At 41.7% G+C, this 20,910-nt stretch overlaps 1 protein-coding gene across 10 annotated transcripts in view; it reads right to left on the reverse strand.

Annotated features, from left to right (window-relative positions):
- DOCK10 (dedicator of cytokinesis 10) overlaps positions 1-20,910 on the reverse strand; it is a 134,094-nt gene that overhangs the window by 80,367 nt on the left and 32,817 nt on the right. For 9 of the 10 annotated variants that reach the window (XM_040612980.1, XM_040612984.1, XM_040612982.1 and 6 more), the window contains exons 2-4: positions 20,633-20,752; positions 12,551-12,640; positions 3,118-3,200 (exon numbers count right to left, since the gene is read on the reverse strand). In XM_040612980.1, the coding sequence (XP_040468914.1) occupies positions 3,118-3,200; positions 12,551-12,640; positions 20,633-20,752 (293 nt within the window). The remainder of the gene's footprint in view (positions 1-3,117; positions 3,201-12,550; positions 12,641-20,632; positions 20,753-20,910) is intronic. The other variant, XM_040612979.1, reaches the window with a different exon arrangement.

Genomic DNA, 20,910 nt, shown 5'->3' on the forward strand with positions numbered 1-20,910 from the left:
CCGCACACATTTGCTTGATGATCTGTACCAGTAACAGGACAAGTTAGTCAGCTACTAAAAAAAAAAAATCTCCAAAACAAAACCCCAGCCTTAATGCCCTTGATACTACTGGGGAGGGGAAGGAGGAATAAGAAATCTGCTGGATTAGCAGAGTGCTGACCCCTCACCATATGATGCAGCAACTCTGCCCCAGGTCAGAAAGTGAGCCCGTCCCATTAAACCACAGCCTTCCACTAGCTTGGGTACATGGTAAGTTTCTTAGAAAGAACAACCCCCTTCTGTTCTCTCAGCAGAGCTATAAAGGAGAGAGGAAAGGACAGACCACTACTGCTTCAGGTGTCAGATCTCACTGACCACCCACAAAACATTCAATCCACTCAGAACTGCGTGTCACTCTCCGTAGAACTTTTCTCTTCCTTGGGTAGGAATCCTGTTGGGCATGCTCATCATCGTTTTAGGGCAGGCAGGTAAAGTGTGGTAAGGATATGACCCTGTTTGTATACCCTCTTTTTTCTGCCTACCGACTCTTCAGACCCATATGAAGATGCAGAATTCCAAGGGATCAGACCTGAAAGATCTACCGATGTTCCAGGTTTTCTATAGGCAACAACAAAAACTTTGCTCATGACTCTTTCTGTTCCCAGACATACTGTCACCACTGCACACACGAAGCAACCGCTGTTCTTCCTCCACCCTTACACTTGCTCAAGAAGCAAGAACACACAAGCACAAAGCATAAAAAACTGGTGTAAAAAGAGGTAGCGAGAGCTCACAGAGAGGAATTTAAGGGGTCGAAAGACCTGAGAAAAACCTCAAAGGAGGAACACACTCAAAGAAAAACTAAACCAATTGCTAAATGTTTTGGTAATGTTGTCGTGCACATGTCATTCAGCTCTTCCCCGCTGCCACAGCACTACTCAGTGGAGTTGTACTACGGACTCGTTGAGCCCTCACTGCCTGCCCCAGCTGGTCGGCAGCGCACTGCAGCTGCCTCCCACTCAGAACGGGTCCGCGTGCAGAAAGAGTCAGTACTCCGAAAGAGTAATTTCAGTATCTGATAGAAACCTGCTACAGCATGCAGCCGTTACCTGACGTGCTGTACGGCTGTGTGAAACAGCACAGCGTGCCCTCACGTACAAACAAGTATGGAGTCCTTCAGCATTGCTGCTAGCCCCAGTTTGGGTGTTTCTAAATGGGAAAGCCCATGGGAAGGTTCAGCACCTCAGTGAACAGAAGTACCTTAGCCACAGTTAGTTCTGGTACTGTAAATTATGTTCCTTTCCCATGATGCAAAGCTAGATGCTGAACACCCATCCAATCTTCCCCAATACAACAACTTCCTATAAAGGAATTGATACAACAATACGCTCAAATTTCTGATAGTGCAACAGCACTTTTGAACGAATGGAACAAAAACCTGTGGAAACCTGACATCCAGAGCTATCAACAGTGAGATACAAAACTATGACATATCAAGCCACTTTATTTTTAATGAGGAGATCTAGTTTAAAACACTAAACTTTGTAATATGCATGGGAAAACCAAGGTCCACTGACATTGAAGAGGCTGTAAATGGTATGAAATGAGGTGGACTCCAAACTAGCTCTGTTTAAGGTACGTTAAGGTCAAAAGCCATGACAACTTCCAGCAAACAAAATACAAACACTCCTGCTTATTATAACTCTGCTTCTGAAACATTAATCAGTGCTGCATCCAAACCATTCTCAAGTACTATGTTGTGATACAAGACAAAACAAGACCTCGTTTTGTTATAATCCTCTGTGTGAGGGGGTAAAAAAAACAGTAAGATGTGAGACACCACAACAACCCTGGAGCAGGAACTCATGAAAGCAAATCATATTAAGCACCACATTAAAATAACCTTTGCAGAAGAGGATGCATGTAATCAGCTAAAATATACTTTTGTGCAGAGTAATGCAACCACATCTGTCAAATGCATATTTCATGAGTTAAGATGCTTAAGGTTAAATGGAAAACTGCTGTGCTGCAAACATTTTTCTTGAGCACTAAATACATTCATATGCTGTATCAGTACACTAGGTACTTCAAATAAAAGGTGTGCTTATAACTTCGATTAGCAAAACTGCTCTTAACGGCTTTTTGCACTACCATATTCACTGTTCATGAAAATACCAACATACAAGAGAGAGTGCAGATCTGAGGGAAGGCTTGCAGCACAAAATCTTCTGAAAACAACATCTAAAGGGACCACAATAATCAATATATCAGTTCCTACAGTAGTATGTTTAGTTAGTACTAGTTTCCATCTAGCCTAAGCCTGGAGCACCCATTCCTGTCTTATGTGCACATAACGACCTTTTTCATCCAGTGTCAAGATTTTAATGCCTTGAATCCCAGGAAAGGAGATGGTAGCACAGCTTGTTTGGGCATTCAGTGATTTTATTAACCACTCACTAAAACAGTCCTCAGGGCACAGGATACAAACCTGCCAGAAACAGGAGTATGGGTAAAAATTCACACGTGAAGGAACGAGCACCGAATTCTTAATTTCTTTCCACTCAAGTCAAGCAACTTGTTCCTCCTTCTCCCAGCACCTTTACACTGATTTGAAGATACTGCCTCCAAGCACAGAAGGGATGCCTGCTTACCGAGAAACCTGCACATTTTCTGCAGCCTTTTATCACCCGTGCTGCACCAGCACATGCTGTACACATTGCTCCCAGTTCTTCTGTACAGTGCAGCTACAAAGCGCTAAGTGAAATCCTACTCCTCTGTTACACAGGGTAACTAAAAGGAGGATTCAACCCACTTAAAGGTGAGTGACATTTATGCATTATTAAGGAAAACAGAAAGCCAGCTTTCCTGTATCAACTGTGCTTTGAATGCGCAAATACGTTTCTAAGGATTTGAATCAGCACTAACAGAGTTTGTTGATACTAGTGAATTCTGCAGAGTCTTGAACTTTTGCTGAAGGACCTTTTCTTTGCCTTTTTAAAAATGCAAGGCGCTATAAATATGGTAAAACAAGCAGAGCATGTAAGACAAAAGGAAGTGAAAATATGGACAAAGCTCAGCAAAATGACACAAACCTAATAGGAAAAAAATAAAAAAAGAAGAACTTATGATAGATCTTACTGTGGTAAGTGTCGAAAGTCTTCTGAATACTGTTCATATTTGTAGTTCACAACATGCCACTGGGAACTGTAATATTTACAAGCCTAAAGAGAAAAAATACAAACAGTAGAATTACTACAACTGTTTAGATTCAAGAAGGCTAGAGAACTAGGAAAGATCTGAGGAGTCCTTTTTGCTAGAGAACAATCTCTTTTATAGCTGGGTGCACAGTTTTTAAAGGAAAGTCAGTGTCCTATGTTTCCGTATTTTGAAGCACAATTTCCCTTTTAAATCAAATGCACCGAATCATACAAGATGGAGCAGGGGGCTCACAGCAATTTAACATGCTTTACCGATTCTCATCTACTCTATAGAAAGCATGATTAAATTATATCGCCACTAAAGACACTACCTAGTTTAGCCCTGACTTTCTCCATGGACATTAATTATACATTTTTTGTTTGTATCCTGTTTCATTACCCAAGTCTTAATTGTAAATACATTTGCCCTACTCCCTTTATTCCGCTGTGCTGCAGCATAAGCCCCCTACTGCTTGTTCTGCTGGTAAGGATTGATCTTTAACCTCTTAACAACATTCAGGAAGAAATTAATAGGGATATCATTTCTCACCAGTCTTGTTCTCCCTTTCACACTGAATTTGCTTAGTCACCCCTTACAACCTCCTCCTAGTTTTTATTTTCTAAAAAAAATTCTTGCTGGCTTTGCATTCATCTTTTGAAATTGTTCTTAATATATCTATCTCCCTTAAATAAGGGAACCAGACCTGAGCAGAGACTATACTGAAGGGCTTGGCTATGCTGTCAGATAAACTAGAATAACTGTGATTTACTCGATGCAGAACATTTGTCAATGCAGTTAAATACAACACAACATTTTTGAACGCAACAAGTTGCATGGAATATGTAGTTACTGATAAAGTACGCATCTACAAGATCAGAACTTCTAGTGATCCTAGCTACAGAGTGTAAAATGTTAATGTACAGTATGCTGAAGAATTTACCCCATATTGCATTATTTTCTCCCCACACTCCACCTGAACATTCACACCAGTCCATGTGAGATGGACAGGAAAAAAGAAAGATCAAGCCTAAAACCTAGCAGCAGAAGATGCTGCCTAAGACCACAGGGGAAGGGAGGCACATCAGGAAGGAAAATGGTAGAATCTACAGCAAAGAAAGAAGCAGCAGTGGCAAAATGAATCTGAGATGTGAACAGGAAGGACAGTCTCACAGAAAGGCATGAGAAGGATGAGACTCCAGGAGAAAAATTTCCATGGAATAAAGGATGTATCAGAGAGAGTTAAATACCAAAAGCTACTCAGAGAAAGTAGAAGAAAAGTCAACAAGGGGACAGGATAAATTAGTACTCTGACTGGGGGTATTCCTTCTCTTCCCTGCTAACCTCTTCTGGAGCTCCCGTGGGAGTCATTGCTTGCACAGCAGTCTCTGCCTCAGAGGGGCAGAGAGAATTATCAGGCTGCTGGAACAAAAATTGAGATGGGCTGAAAACTTAAAGGTGGTGCTTTCTAAATTACTCAGCACTAGCTTAACAATCACATAAAACATACACACTGCGTAGCCAAAAATCAATTTAAGAAGCCATCTTGGGTGTCGTCACAGTCTTCTGTGACAACTTTATTTGCTTTGAAGTATGGAAGAGGTGGCAAGGAAGCGGACACACATTTATAGGCAGCTCTCTCCCACCCTGATACTGAACTGAGCAGTTCAGCACAGCCAAAGGCAGTCTGCAGTAAACACGTTGCATGTGGATCTAGCATCTACTTTCTGGTTTGACATAAACTTCATTATCTTACAGGATGCAGAATAAAGTGTGACCATCAGACAATACAAAATTTTCACATATTCTTTGAGAGCGAACAGAGCAATATAGCATTACAACTTACTAACTCTGCACCTTGCAGTGTCAGGTCCAGAGCCTTCCCCTCACAATCACATTCCTGCACCACTACAATGTTGTTTCCATTTTCCCTTTGAATAGAGAAAAAAAACCCTGACTCTACCAAAAAATATCCTGTTTTGTGAATCTTCACAAAAAGACTTGGTCACCCTTGTTATTTGTGTGTTCAAAGTTTTAACTAAAACTATCTGATAGTCACCTGAGCCAAAAGAATCCTCTGCAAGAGCAAGGCATGCTCTGTTCTGCATGAGCCCATGAAAAGCTCGTTCATTGAGTGTTGTGAGGGTGAGCACAGACCCTCCGATTCACACTTCACTCGCTTTCTACTTGGCAAATGTAAACCAACCGAACCTTCTACAGAAAGGACCACTTTTCCCCTGTGGTACTGTCATTACTAAGTATTCTACTTAACAGATGCAATTAAAGCCCACAGAGAATTCTCAACGCGAGCTTTTATTGCAAACATTATAGGCTGATGTGTTAAAAAAAAAAAAAAAAAAAAAAGAGACTTGTGAATAACGTATAGAATAGACCACAGCATTTTAGCTTATAACTATAAAGGTTTATTGTGTTCCTCCAAAAAAAAGCTAATCAAAATAAAAATTGAAAGGGACAAGCAACACATTCAAGCATCATTCAGTAAACTCACAAAAGGCAAGCCAATTCAGTGCAGCAGCTAATGCTGGTCTTGAACTAGCTTGTTGCGGCTACACATTGTAAACTAGATCTAGCTTAAATAAGAAAAAACAAAACCAAAACCAAAAATGTTTTAGCATTTTATCTTCAGAATATCCCAACTAAAAATCACATAATTCTGCTGACTGTACTGACTTCCAATTATTTTTATTTCTTTTTTAACTGGAAATTACTACTGGAAATCTAATTTTAGCAATGAGGAAATATACCTGCGAGAACCTGATTTGAGGAAAAAGAAAAAAAAACTTTCTAGAGGCAGAGATTTCATCAAGAGACCAGAGCTGGATCCTACTGTTCCTGGCAAAGAGCGGAGGCACCAGCGCAGGGGCTGTTGAACTCAAGTGGACTGTGGAGGAGGAAAAATATAGACAGAGAAATGGAAGCTTTGGGACGTGGGAGGGTTGGCATACGTTTTGCATGAACTTTCCTACTGCACTGTTGATCAGGGAGGCTGCACAGCCCATTCCCAAGGGCCCTATCAAATTCAGGTCATTTTCTGTTTTTTTTTCTGTCCACTGGCCTAATTTTTCCTTAGACACACAGACAATCCTGCAAGCTTTTTCCACCTGTAACTTCTTAGCTCTAGTTCTGGCGATGACAGCATGATGGCTACCACAGTGAAAGATGCAATTAAAAATATTTACCCTGCAATGCAAGTTTGCAAGTTAACCTTTTTTTTTTTTTTTTTTTTTTTTTTGGGGGGGGGTGGGGAGGAGCGGGGAGGAGGGGAAGGGAAGAAAAGAGAATGGGAAGTGAGAGAAACATAGATGAAGCAAACATCTTGAAACATTTGAAAGCAACTCCCCTACCGATACTCTAAGATAGTGCTAGGGACATGGTCTTCAGAAATACAGATGCACATATGGTAAAAGTAATTAGTGGAACAACTGGGCTTCTTGCAGAGAAACTTCACGCACTGAGCAGCCTTACCACCTCACTCACCCTTGAAGAGCACCTATTTCTGAGATGGAAAACGGGGATGTTGCACAGAGAAGGACAAACCCATGCAAAAGCTTGGAAACAGAAAGCAAAGACCTTCCAGAGGTGGATGTGGCCACAGCGCTACAGCTGCAGTGATGGCTTTGTGCTCTGGCCCATGATGGGGACATGCATGGCACTGCTCATAAAGCCTTCCCCACCGCTTCTCCCTCCTGTGACCTCTGCTGCAACAACCAAAGGCAGAGTGCAGGGATTTGGGAAGGTGGAAGGTAGTATGACCACCCTGGCTTGAAATTCTGCCCTCTGCCCCAGGCCCACCCCTGCTCCCTTACACCTGTGACAAGCACAGCAGCGTCACAACTAGCTATTAGCAACTGGGACCTTCATTTTGGGACTCTCAAATTGCTTCCAAATAACACAGTTCAAACACATAGTAAAGTCCAGTGACACGGCAGCGTAACAAATCAAAACATTCAAACATACTATTAAAACATTCTTAAAAAGTATTTACTTGTGCTATCAAAAGACCCACCGTCCCTTAATAACTTACGCCACTGTCCCGACACTACAGGTTCTTTAAAGTACTGAAAGCACTTTAGATTTTGAAGTTGGGGAAATCTACACTGTGATGAGCAATAATAAAACCTTATTTGTGATATTTATCAAGAGGATTTTCCTTTTTAATTTGACTTTGAAATATGTAAGAGCAACACTGATTAGCCTGAAAATAAAAAAGCTTCAGAAATCAACTGTATGGACACACAACCACTTTCAGGAGTTACACAGAAAGCTGTGCAACATAACATTATGATTAATAAAACTCACATTTAATAATTACTTACAGATCCTGTAGACACAATCTGCAAAATCCCAAATAATAAAAAAAAAAATCTCAGATGAACGGTGAGGGCTCTAAAAACTTACTACAAGTGACAACTCCAACTTTTGTATGTAGAAAACCGAGGCAGGAAAGTTAGGAGGCATCCACATGAATACTACACCATAGCAGACAAAATGAACGACATCAACCATCAAATGAAAATTTATTATTCTTACACTGTTATTTTATTTCGTTGTAGTGCTTTCCACCCAGCTTGGTCCCTACTGCTCTGAGGATGAACTGTGAGGACTACAACGACACCCACAAATGAAAAGGAGCCAAGGCGGGGGTGCAGGAAAGCTCACTTTCAACAGCTCTCCCCAGCAAACTCATTCCTTCATTGTCCTCGTCTCTGTCATTTCCATCAGTTAAACCACCAAAATTTGACATGAGCTATAGAGTCACTGAACAGGTTGAAGCAGTGCTGCGTGTGCAGAGTGCCCTTAGCGCACTCCGTTCTGAGCTCACCTCAGGCTGCCTTACTTGCTGTGCTGGCTGATGGCAGATGTCACAGGCGGGACACAATCAGGTCACACATGCCATTAATAACTGCCCTCTGGTCCCAGGCTTTTTCCAGCAGGTTGCTAAGATGACAACTGCCTAGACGTCCATGGTTTGAAAGAAGCAATTGGCTCTACAATGACTTTTAAAGCTACAAGCGTGCTCAAACACAGCTCAAGAGTGACAGCAGGTTTCTGAAGGAGACTGGCCTGACTTTAACTGGTGCATGTCAGCCCTCTGATGGTACCAACCAGCCCATCTCCATGGCAGTAGGCCACCCACCTCAGTGACCAGCAAGAAGTGCACAGCAGGACGATAGTAGCAATAGGATTGGAAGAATGCAGTGTGAACTCTGCCATCTGTGCTAGAATACGGATGAGCCCACCAGTGGCAGCACTCAGGAGCTGATCCAGCACCCAGCAAGTCACCAAAGGAGCCCTTCCTGCGGCAGCCACCGCTGCGGGATCAGGCCCCTAAAGCAACAAGGATGGGTCAGGAGGTACCCAGTCTATCTGGGAGGGAGGGATGAGACAGCTCCTCAAAGGCTCCTCTGGACCTATTTTCCACAATTATACTGCATGACCCAGGGAAGCTTCTGCAGTAAGCTGCTCCATCCTCCTCCTGCCTGTGCCCAGCTCCCAGCACACCCCTCCATCCACAGGGTCAGCCCCTCTGCAAACGTGATTCCCAAAAACATAGCCAAGTAGATCCTTCCAAAAATGGCAGATGCATCTGGCTTAAACTCATTTAAGAAAGGACAGTTGACTGCTAATATTTCTTTACTTTCTGGATTTTTTTTCCATATATATCTAAAATTTCATCCATATAGATACACACTCCCAAATAGCATACATGTGTGCATATATGCATGCATGCTTTTGAAAATACTGACCTGATGCAAACCAACATGAGATTAAATATGTTGCAATTAGCTTAAATTCCTCAAACTAAATCTAACTTGGAATTGCAAAATGCACTATCCCCTTCTACTTCTGAATTAAATGGGGGAAAAATCCCAAGGATCGCCATTTCATGTGCATGTTCAGGAATACACAGTTGGGAAAGGTGGTATTAGGAATGTTTTCACTGTCTGAAAGGAAAAATCTTATTTTGGTTCTTGTGGAGTGAATGTTTCTATTTGTCAAAATTATGGACCATGAGGACAATGCTGACTAGCAAAAATACATGCAGCAGACACTGTGAGGAACCAGAAAATTCAGAATTTGGGAGGAAACAGCATGGTACAGTACAGAATTCAAGGAAGTCAGGAATACTTAGAAAAAAAAAGCACTGAAGACCATTTTATTCTGGCTTTAAAAGTTTCTGGAAATTCTTTTTTCTTGGAACCTAATTTAGTTACTCAATCTCCTCTTGCCTAAGAAAAGTTAAGGTGGAAAAATCAACATGGAAAATATGCTAAGACAACTAGAGGTATAGGAATGATCGATTCACAAAATATTACCTTTAGAATATACCTAATAATTAGGTATAAATTAATAAAGGGTTTAGAAAGTAATCAATCATAAAATGCAAAATATCCTTATTGCATCCTACAGGAAACATTTAGTTATCAAAAGACTATTCATCACCTCAATTTTATTTTTTTAAAATTTTCATTTTAAAGTTTCAGCAGAAAGGAGAAGGTTAGACATTTTCTTTAAAGTAAATTCTTCTGCCTCATCCATTACCATAATATCTGAACATTACCAACAATGAAAGTTTTTGGTTACTGAGTAATCTAAAAGCAGTAGTAAGAGAACTGAATCAGACAATTAGAGGCATAAACCTTCCACTACAGCTGGACAGCATCAAATGCTGCCCTTACTGAAAGCTTTCCTCAGCAACATCAGCCGCATCTTTTTTCATCTGGCTTGTCAGCAATTTTGCATCCATAAACCGATACTGCACAGGCAATCAAGTCATCCTGGCGTGCCTGTAAGTATTGTTTAGGATTACTTGAGCAAAAGGACTGTGATCAAATCCCCAGGCTGTCACATGCATGGATTTTGGTAAGGGCTGGGGGAAAAATACTAACCCTTGGAGGACTCTAGCAATGAAAGAGCCAGAGGTGGAAGTCAAGCCTTTGCACCATCACCAGTAGGAAACAAATGCCGAGGAGGAGACAGACAGGGTTTTAAGGCATTATCACAGACTTCTGAAACCCTTTTAAGTGGCCTATAAATACCTTATAAACAAGACCATCTGAACACCACCAAATGTCCAGAAGGATGAGACAGGAGATCATGGATCTGAGCTCTTGCAATAGTTCCAGTACCATTTCCTCATGCTGCACCATATGAAGAAAATTATTTCACCTTCAACAGCAGACCCTTCAGTTGTAGTTATCTGACTTGCACCTGGCTTTGTGTTGCATCTTGCTAAACTACTGAGTGTAATACGTGCTACTAGTCAGAGACAGCCATTACCGCTTATGGGGAACACCAAAATGTTTTCAGCAAGATGAAGCTGTACGTTGCCTTTCTGTAGCTTCCCCAACAGTCTGATCAGGAATGAGGCATTTGATCCTGGGTTGTAACAAGTCCAGTTGACCGAAAGATAGAGTAAGTACAAGATGGATGCTTTCTCTGTTCATGATATCATAGTGCATTTGAAGAACAAGAAGAGTCATTCATTGAGTAAAGCGTTGGTTTTTTCACAGCTCAAATAAAGAAGTGAAGGTCACAAACTCCACTCTTGGACACGTATCCAGAATTGCTGAACACCAGCCTGGAGCTCAACAGACTGCTACTGGGTCAGTACAGGTTCGTGCAATTACTGCAGTGGACTACAATCACAGATCATCACAGCATCCCAAGCTCAGTTTTACTTAATTTTGGACCAGAAACCATCCTCTTCCTGGAGCTTGATTTATTTTATATATAGATTTTGGCTTTGTGGCAGAGTGGAACATATGCATTACTACTTTAAAAGAGGGTCTTATCCTGCTACTATTCCATGCACATGCTAAGTTCTGTAGTACTGGTTTTTTCCACTGCTCTGCTACTCTCTCTGCCTCCCCTTGGCTCACTGGTACTGCAGAGAAAGCTAATAGATGTGTTCAATATGTATTTTACCAGGTTGTCATTAGCATCCCCTTGGAGCACTCAGCTGTAATGATTCCCAGACACTGTGTACAATGTTCCATTTTTAGACCCGCCACTTTCTCTATAAAGCCATGAGCATAGTGCTGGCCTTGCAACTTGTGGAACCTTAAAATAAAAAGCAGACCCCAAAGTGCTGAAAGGGTGGCAGTGTTTCTGTGAGGGTACGACAATTCCATAAACTATGTTATCTTTTAACCTTACTGTCAGATTAAAATGGCAAAAAGTTCAGGGAATTTGAACTAGCAGTAAGTCGTTACTGTGCTTTCTAGACCTGCTGAAATAGGGCCTGCCTGTAAAATATCATGCTGCATACAGTTCAACAGCTACATTTCTGCCTAATCTTGGATTTTTTTTTTAAATCCCTGTGTTTGTCTGCAACTGACTTTCCCTCCACAAATTATCTTGCAGTTACAGTGCATATGAAATAGCCCATACTCGTTCAAACCAGGAAGCCAGGTGTGAAAAATCCCAATCTGAAAAAAAAGTCGGGGAACACATATTACAGGCTAATTAAAAGTGCTTGGAACTAAATCCCTTATTGAAGCTGGCTGAAAACTTGGTTTCATAAATCTGTTCTGTTAATGCAAATGATAAGCTACACTTTAGATCTCTAATGAGAGATGGGGAAGCTTCAGGGAGCCATCTAAAGTAAATTCCTTTGCACAGCAGAGACAGCACCTCCAGTGTCCTTCAGAGTGATAAAACCACTGACAACCTGAAATATCCCTGAGGTAGCAGGAAGAGCAATCTTCCACAATCTGACATCAGGTATGAAAAAATACTATAGGGTTTTCTTGATGTAGAGCAATTAATCACTCCTGCTTGGGCTCTAACCACCATGAAAGAACTTTGCTTGACTTTCTACTATGAAGGTAGAACAGACTCTAAATACTGACAATAAATACAAACCCTTACACACCCTTCACAGTGCAACCACTCCTCAGACAGCTATAATATATACCTCCAAATAAGACACATACCTTGTAATAACTCTAACAGCCTAAAACGATGTCAGATAGTTATCTTCTTTGGAAAGATATCAACATTTTCAAAGTGCAAAGCGCATTCAGATGACCAATGATTCGCATGCATGTAAAAATACCAGCATCAATATCAGTGAACCAGCAGTGACAGGGAATATGCAGCTGGCAAACAGCAAAATAAGAGGATGATTCAGTCTATTTGTAGTTTTTCTAGAAACAAACATCCCAGAATATGCATCTGCAGATATGCTGTTAACCCTCCCATTCCTTCCAGCCTCCGATATTCAAATTTAGGTGATTCAGATCACCTAAACAATACTAAAAGAAAGATGATGTTCATTATAATCATAGCATGCCTCCTCCAAACCCTTGGTTTTATTTAAAATTAAAGGATACACACACTAGAGATTTACCTCTTTAACAAATAAATTTTCTGCTTTTTGTTCTGCATCTTCAGGTACAGAAGGATACAGCGTCCTGATTTCCAGAGAAATTGTGTCTGTCTGACAAAAAAAAAAAAAGAAAAAAAAAGCAAGTTAGAGTGACAGAACAGCAGTTTTGCCTCATGAAGAGGTTAAGAACCTTATTATTATGGCTTGCATTTTTCAATTTGTCATGCAGCCAATACACATACATACCAACAACTACAACCCAGCTCCTGCCCACACATGCTATTCAATGCTATCAGCTAAAGCATTTATTACAAGCAAGAGCAATGTTTGAATAGATTTCTGGGAACAAAGTTGTTCCAAGCAAACTTGTTTCAGTGTCTGAGATTTCTGATAAAAATGTCATCAAGCCTTCCTTACATCTTGTCCCAGAAACATACACCAAATCCAACAGAGTTACTTGTCTCCTCCCCTTCTGCACCTCATGCCTTTTCAGCCAGGAATGTGGAAACAGAACCAAAAGCTTTGACTCTTTTGGAAGGAAAAGAGAGGAGCAAAGAGTTCTCCCAATAAGTTGCAAAAGGACTGCCAGGACAGCTCAATGGTTGGAAAGCAAGTGGAACTAGGTAACAGCTTCTCAGCCCGGCATTCCCACCCGTGGGCGCAGGCAGCAGAGCAGGACTGACAAGGGGCTCCTGACGCTTCCTGCAACCTCCTTTCAAACTCAGCAGATGCTGCCCAAGTTAGGCTATTTTTTTTGAAGGCAGCTCCTAAGTGAGCTGGCTTGTCAGGCCACACAGTAGGAAACCACACAGAGAAGTGGATTTCTAGAAGGTTTCCACAAGGAGCCAAGCTTGCCTTAGTTCCCACCAGGCTAACAAGGGGCCAGGGCCACCAGCAGTGCTCCACTGTGTGACCCAGGGCCTCCGTGCTGAGGTTAGCATGGCAGTCACTTTGCAGAAGTCACAGGAGAGGGAGCGTTGGGGTATTTAGAAGTAATCCACAGGTCTGGTCCACTCATTTTCACTGCCATAAGAGGGGAAAATAAACAAAACCAAACCCTACAAGACCAAATTAGGCTCTCAAGTACAACGGAGTAACTCTGCCACTCAAGACAACAAAGGACTAAACCCAAGACACATCCGGTTTCCCAAGCTCACTTTCTCTTCCATTACAGAAAGGCACATGATTTCCAGAGGAAGACCTATGGCATAGGACTGGTTTAGTATGAAGAACCACTACTTACTCAATACCATGAGGCACCATGCAGTATCTACTGTGCCCCTGGAGGATATCCTCCCAGTCCCCAGTCTCAGACTAAAAAGTGATGGTTCTTCTCTACAAATTGGAAACACCCAAACTCTACATGACAATTGCCTGGATATTATTATGCATTTTGCCTTAAAGCTTGCACAGACCATGCTGATTCCCCTCCATCACTTTCCATATGAGTAATTGTTAAAGAAAGGCACGTATCGTTCAGGCAGATGCGAACATCATGGGATTCCCCGAACTTTTTCTGTTTCATCTGGTTAGCTTAGGATACAACGTGATTAAAACATTTTGGCTCCCACAGGTAATGATGGTGCCTTACAGACACCACAAAGCAAAAGAATTCCTGTTATTCTGACAAACTAAGCGCAGTTTCCTAAATGCAGGCTCCTCGGCTCTACCCAGCTGTATTACCAAAGCCTGTGTGCAGTAAAGATTTACACAATCATTTAGACTATGAGTGAAAGAGGCAGCAGACAGAGAAGTATGAATTTTCAGGCCACATTTAGTAATAGTGAAGATGTCTGAATCCTTGGTTGCTTAGGGACTTTCCAACAGTACCCACAGTATCTGGAACACGCTTTGTTATTTTTACTTTACATACATGCAACATGTGAAGTCCCTTTTTTTAAGTGGTCCCAAGAAGACGCAATCCCTGAGTACAGCTGAAAACCCATGGGTGGCCCTGAGGTCCATCCTATGAAGTTCTTCCCAGGGCTGGGGTCCTGCCACCAGCAGCAGCAGCCACTGTCCATCCTTCGATGATATCACCACTGCTGAAGATCAGCTGTGGTTTCAAACTAAGGCAGAGAGAGAGGCCACAGGAAAAGAGACATTTGATGCACCCCGTACCTCGTACTGACCCTGTTGGGACGGCAACTAAGCTGCAGTGCTTCTGCTTGCCCACAACAAAATTTGTGTACCCCCCATATTACGCAGAAGGTAACTAAAAAAACCCAATACTGGAAATTAAGACATATAGTAAGTCAAGTTTTTTTATCTAATACAATGCTTCTTGTCAACTGGCATCAACACACTGACCAAGACAGCCTTAAATCAGGTCACTGTGCCCCCCTTCCCTTATACAACTTGTTAAAAAGACAAGTGGAACAAGAGATGTAACTCAAGCCCACTGTTGTGCCTGTGATATACTCCCCCACCCTCCTTCTCAACAAGACACCATTTCAAAGAAACACAGCTGTGCAAAACAAAGCAATCATGTAGCATCGGGTTCTCACATTTGCAGACTTTGCCAAAGAATATCACAGGTTTATTTGCAGGTATAGAAGTGGGACATGGAAAATCTTGTGTATTGTTATATTTAAACTTGTTTTAAAAACTACAAAGCACTTCCTTTCTGAGAATTAGTTATGTTCAACCACTTAGCTGCAAAAGCTTTGCCACAAAAACACTTCCTGTTCATAGCTGATTACTTCCAAAGTTAAACGCTATTAAGGGCTCATCAGACACAGCATGTATACATCAAAACCTTTTTGCTTCAGAAAACAACTGAATTTCAACAATTAAGTGCTTCTGAAAGGGTCATAAAAAAAAAAAAAAAAGAGGATTTTATTTACAGAATTCAGCATGCATAAACGTGCCTCCAATGCAGCCTAATTTTCTAATGTTTAGGCAATCATAGCAATTGTTGAAATCAGAGGCAAACTACCTTCTTTGTGCATGCAAACTGCAATAATTGAATAGGGCAGGTATCTGCCTAAAATATTAAATTCAATATTCTTATGAATTTTTAAAAGATCTATTTTATATAAATATTCTATATCCAACAATAATTTCTGGCATTCAGCCAGGCTGTCTCATTTGCATAAACTGTTGGCCCCAGGTGTTTGATTAGTTATAAGGTGCAATTCAGTTAAGCACCCTCTCTTGCTACACTCTACAGCAAAAGCCACAAGTTAATATGGTTCCTTATCAACAATTGATTAGGCATAACGCTTTCAGACAGCGTCTACTTCCACGGACATGGTGAATTTAGTATTTGAAAATGGAATTCAAACTCCATCAGCCATTTCAAATACTGCCACTCTGAATCTAACAGCTTTTAGTCTGAAAGCATGTTACCAGTGGTTAAATCTCTAAACGTTTGCATGAAAAATTATTACATTTACTTCCTGAAAAGGCAGCCCTTCTAAGAGAGCTAACCACACATGGGCAGAAATGTTCCTGCATGTTAATGCTTAGATCCAATCTCTCTGAAGAAAAGTTGCTCAGCCCCATTTTCATCCAAGTAAACAGATCTACTTAACTTTACCAAAAACTGTAATGAGTTAGTTCATCAAATTAAAAGGCAGGATAAGATGAAGCTTTTGTTGTATGCTGCACGGACACCACCATGCAAATGCAGTCGCTATACAGGGCTCTGGGCAAGCTGCTGTCTGCTGTCCCAGCACACATCACCAAGGAGGTACGAGCGCAGGGGCAAAGCATAAGGAAAGCAGGCACACAGCGCATTTAAAAGAAAGATTTTGCCCCAGCACTCACTGAATCACGTTCAGGGAGAGACTATGCTTTGCCCACACAGCATTTCTTTTGCTGACTGCACTAGCTCTTTAAGTCCAGATACCCCTTACTTTCCTGCCCCTACCAGCCGATGCACACCTGCATGTCAAGGATACCCATATCCCATCAGGCACGAGAATAAATGGAGTCAGTTTCTGCTCCTCTAAGGATGAGCAGATACTGCCTATCACATGGGAAAGTGGGAGATAAGTCATGTGCTGTTGAAAATAACCCATGATCTCACCACTGTAGCTCTTCTGATCTTAGAAATAACAGGTTTACAGGGTTATTTCCAAGGAGGCTCTAGGTCCTGTGCGGAGAGCTGCCCCTATGGCACATGTGCTCTGTATCATGTGAGGAAGCAGCATCATTGCCTGCTCTCACCCTCTCCCCTTAAAGATGCATCTGGTTCCGTTTGTGAACTTCTGTATCCAAACAAACAACTTCTGTCCCTGCACAACATCTAGATAGCAGAGGTTTCACATTCTGAAAAATAGGGAGATTTTGTTCAGCTCTTCCTCGTTCAGAGCTAAAAAAAAAAAAGAAGCCTGGAAACACTTCACACCTGCAGGTGCAGAGTATCAGCACTGCATGATTCAGCCCCTCTTCTAAGGCCTCTGTGATGCTTGGAGGGCACCTATGTGTGCTTTCAAAAGCCCAGAAGAACCAGGAGCACATGCAAGACCTGTTGAAGTTCGGTCTGACATTACATAGGCAAGCTTTGCCATCTTAACACTGGTTCTAATTTTAGGCAATGGATTCTTATTTCTATTGTAGGTTCAAATCAGACATTCAGCCATATTTATGCAGTTAGCTTAAGAAAGTCTGAGTTCCACTTTTCAAAGAGAGATTTTAAAGAACAGTCTGTGGGGAGAGAAGGAGGAACCAGTTCTCATGACCCAGAGTTCAACATGCTTTTATACTGTATCGGATTGAAGTACCTATTAAATACTTTCAGCTGCCTTTCTATGAAAATTGACTAATATTTATCAACATATTGTTAACATATATTTAGTTACTAAACCTCCACACAAGTCAAGATATTAAAAAAGGGGTGCTGAGTCTGCTGCCACTAAGGGAGGGCATCAGTAATTCTACACAAGAATTGAGATCCTGGAGAGATTTGAAAAAAGCAAAAAAAACATTGCTGCAGGTTCAGTGAATTTCCTAAGGATTGTGACATGAAGAAATGATGGAAAAATACTTCAGAAAGCATACAGAAATAATTTTGCTTGTATACATGAAGGTGTTTAGGAGCAGAATTATAAAAGCATGACAACAAATTTGTGCAAGACTAAGAAATGAAAGGTTAAAGGTGGGAGGGAGACCAATTTGAAGGAAGTTGTCACACTTCTTTAATAGCATCCTTTCCAGTAAAGAGGTAGGAGAAAAGGGAGAAGTAGGAATGACAGACAGTGGCAGTTCCAGTTGTCAAGGGAGAGTGTGGCCAGGTCTGGGGAACTGAAGGTGAATGGAGCATAGTAACTCAATGGCGAGGATGCAAACCTACCAGCACCACCACTGAGTGTGCACATTTTTATGAGCGCAACAGGAAGCCCATCAACTCCCATCCCACTCACTACCACCAAGAAGTACGGCGCAAGCTTGTACTCATGTGACAGGCAGCTCCTGTGACTCTCTGCAGATCCTTCCTCCACACAGTGGCTGCTGTATGGCTGCAGAACTTTCCACCGCCCATTATTCCACAGCACAGCAACAGAAGGGTATTTTGTTCACAGGGTGCAGGAACAGGTGAAAAATGAAGCTGAGCTGCCGTGCTTTCTGTACAGGGGAAAATGGACTTTGGATAAGCAGGAGGAGAGTTAGCAAGCGAGGCATTGCTCAGAAAACAAGAAGTAGAACTGACATGACTCGATTATTTATTTTTTTTTAAGAAAGAATTATTAAGCACAGTTACAGAAAAGTGAAGCATCTTTTCCCCAGTTGGAGTAAAACCAGAGAACGCATCTTTGTAATGTATACATCTTGTACTCTTCTGTTGAAATGCAAGGAAATGGAGGAATATAGTCATTCAGGTTCAGACTGACACAAAGTATTCTTTTCTGTTCCACAGACTTCTCCCAAGATGTTGGAAATTATGAACAAAAGTCTTGTGAGAATAACTTCATTCCCTTTGAATACAATTCAAAGACGGAAAGCAATTCTGAGATGAAACAAAAGACCAGACAGTACAGCAGCTATGATAAGAATTGACCCATATCTGATGCCTGCAGTGAATACCCAGAAATGGGAAATAGCTATCAAAAGCAGAATTTTCTCTTATGCTCGCTGCCTCAGCTAACTCTTTTGGTGGGGTTTCAGTCTGAAGAGACTTTGCCCATAGGATGTGCTAACACACAGGCCCAACTGGGCCTGCATCAACACTGAGCCACAAAGTCTGGAGCAATTGTAATCATTAGGAATTAAACAGTAACGTCCACCATTTCCTGGGGCATTATCACATTAAATAACACTCAAGAGCCAGCCTGAGCACCTCCTAATTCAGTCAGACGTGGATTTCTTCCTACTCAAATGGCTGACCCCAGCTCTTGTGCACAGGTGATACTTCAGCAGGAAGGAGCACTGCTACAAATAGACACTCTGCAGCTGAAAGACCTGTCTGCGATGAGGGCTCTGCAGTCCCGTCTGGTGGCACAGGCTCTTGTTATTGCAGCTGACTTCAACAGAAGATAACCAAAAGAAAAGAGACAGGTTTATTGCAAGGATTTGGACCCTACCTACCACTGCCTCTGCTCTTCTGCGAGTACAGGCCACCTCTACTATGCAAGTACCTCTCTCACCTGTCTTAATCCTTTTTCTTCTTCTTTTATTTAAATAGATGATGCAGAATAGTTGCGAAGCATAACACAGAGGAAACAAAATAGAAGTAGCTACTAAAAGCCAGGCACCAACTGCTCAAAATGAAATTAAAATAAGGATATGAAAATATGGTTTGACAGGCAGAGGTCTTGAGCAGTAGGACATGATTCTTCCACTGAGAGGATTTGCTCCACTGATTTGAGCTCAGTTACTCTAAAGCAAGGGGCTCGAGGGCCTTGTGACAGCACACAGTATGTCTAGTCAGCTTTATAATGCTAAATTTCAATTTTATAAATTCACAAATGTGCAAAATGGATAAAGGAATTAACGATGATGAGGAAATCTATTCCATTTAGTTTTCTCTCGATCCCATGAGCACATTAACTCAGTTAATGCCACCAAGGAAATAGAGCCATTTAGTAAAACAAAGCAGTCGATTAGATTAAGTCAGCCCCACAGGACTACAGCAGTGCCACGAGCTGATGGGAAGGGCCCTCACACAGCAGTTACAATTGGTCACAAATGGAAATGTATTTCTATTAAAGAATGCCTATTCATCAAACCCTAAATCTTTTACAGAGGTCAGTTGATTTTGAAGAAGCTGCTGTAAGATGCAGGCAATCTGCCACCTTATGTGCCTGGCAGGAGGCCTCCCCAGCAGGCAGACCCTGCCCTCCCAAGCTGCCCTGTCACTGCCATGGCAAAGGCTGCCCTGGACATCCAGGTTCTCCATTTCTTTGCAGCTTGCCAGGGCAAACAATGAGGATCCTGGGATGAGGTCAGGAAGCCCAGGTATCCACTGCCTGTTAGCATCCCACCATGGGAGCCTGCCTCAGCACTGAAGACTCCGCATCCCCCATCACTCAGGATACCAGATCTCAAGCCCCACTGGACAAGAATTTAAGACAACCCCAAACCCAAACAAAACTCGAGTCCATTTGGATTTATCATGCAATCTAATGTCAGCAATGGCACAGCTTGGAAATATGTCACATTTACCATCTAAAAAGCGTGACTTTGAACAGAAGGCCGGGAGCCATGGCCTGTCAGATTCTAGTGGCCAAATACATTAAGCAGAATAGGATCAGAAAGACTGGATGTAAATTATGGAAGTGTGATTAAATTAGATTATAACAGTAGGGAGAGATTCCAGCACTGGCCAAACTACCACTGTGCTGAGCAGACAAGTATATGTTACAGAATAACATGTTTGCTGAGCTCCTGAAATATATTTGGGAACAACCAGGACTTCAAGCTTTATCTAATCCTGAACAAGAAATTCATTCACACAAATGTCAGAGGGAAAAAAAAAAAAAAAAAAAAAAAAAAAAGTGTCAATTTGGTGGGAGGGAATTAAGGCATTACGCATAAATTAAGAAAATCTTAGAGAACCCTTGGACAACTTCTGTCTCTCCCTCTAGCAATGAAGACTAAATAAATAAATGGACAGACAAACCTAAGAGAAAGAATAACACATATTTGCCTTGTACTTACTGAAAAGTCATCATCGGGGAATAATATCAGATCCTTGAACTGGTTATCCCCGATATTTTTTTCAATCTCTGTGATAACAGCTTCATAATCCAAAGGCTCCAAGAGTTTGGGTTTTTCCTGCTGTGGGAAAAACAGAAAAGATCAGGCAACCTCTCTACACTTAAATCCGCCTTCCTCCCCTTTCGTAAACTGAGATCTACTGCATTTTTCCTTTTTTAACCCAAAGTGTGAATAACTTCTTCCCCCACCCCCCAACCATTCTTCCCAGCTTGTTGCAG

Source organism: Falco naumanni, chromosome 13, assembly GCF_017639655.2.
Source record: "Falco naumanni isolate bFalNau1 chromosome 13, bFalNau1.pat, whole genome shotgun sequence".
NCBI lineage: Eukaryota > Metazoa > Chordata > Aves > Falconiformes > Falconidae > Falco > Falco naumanni.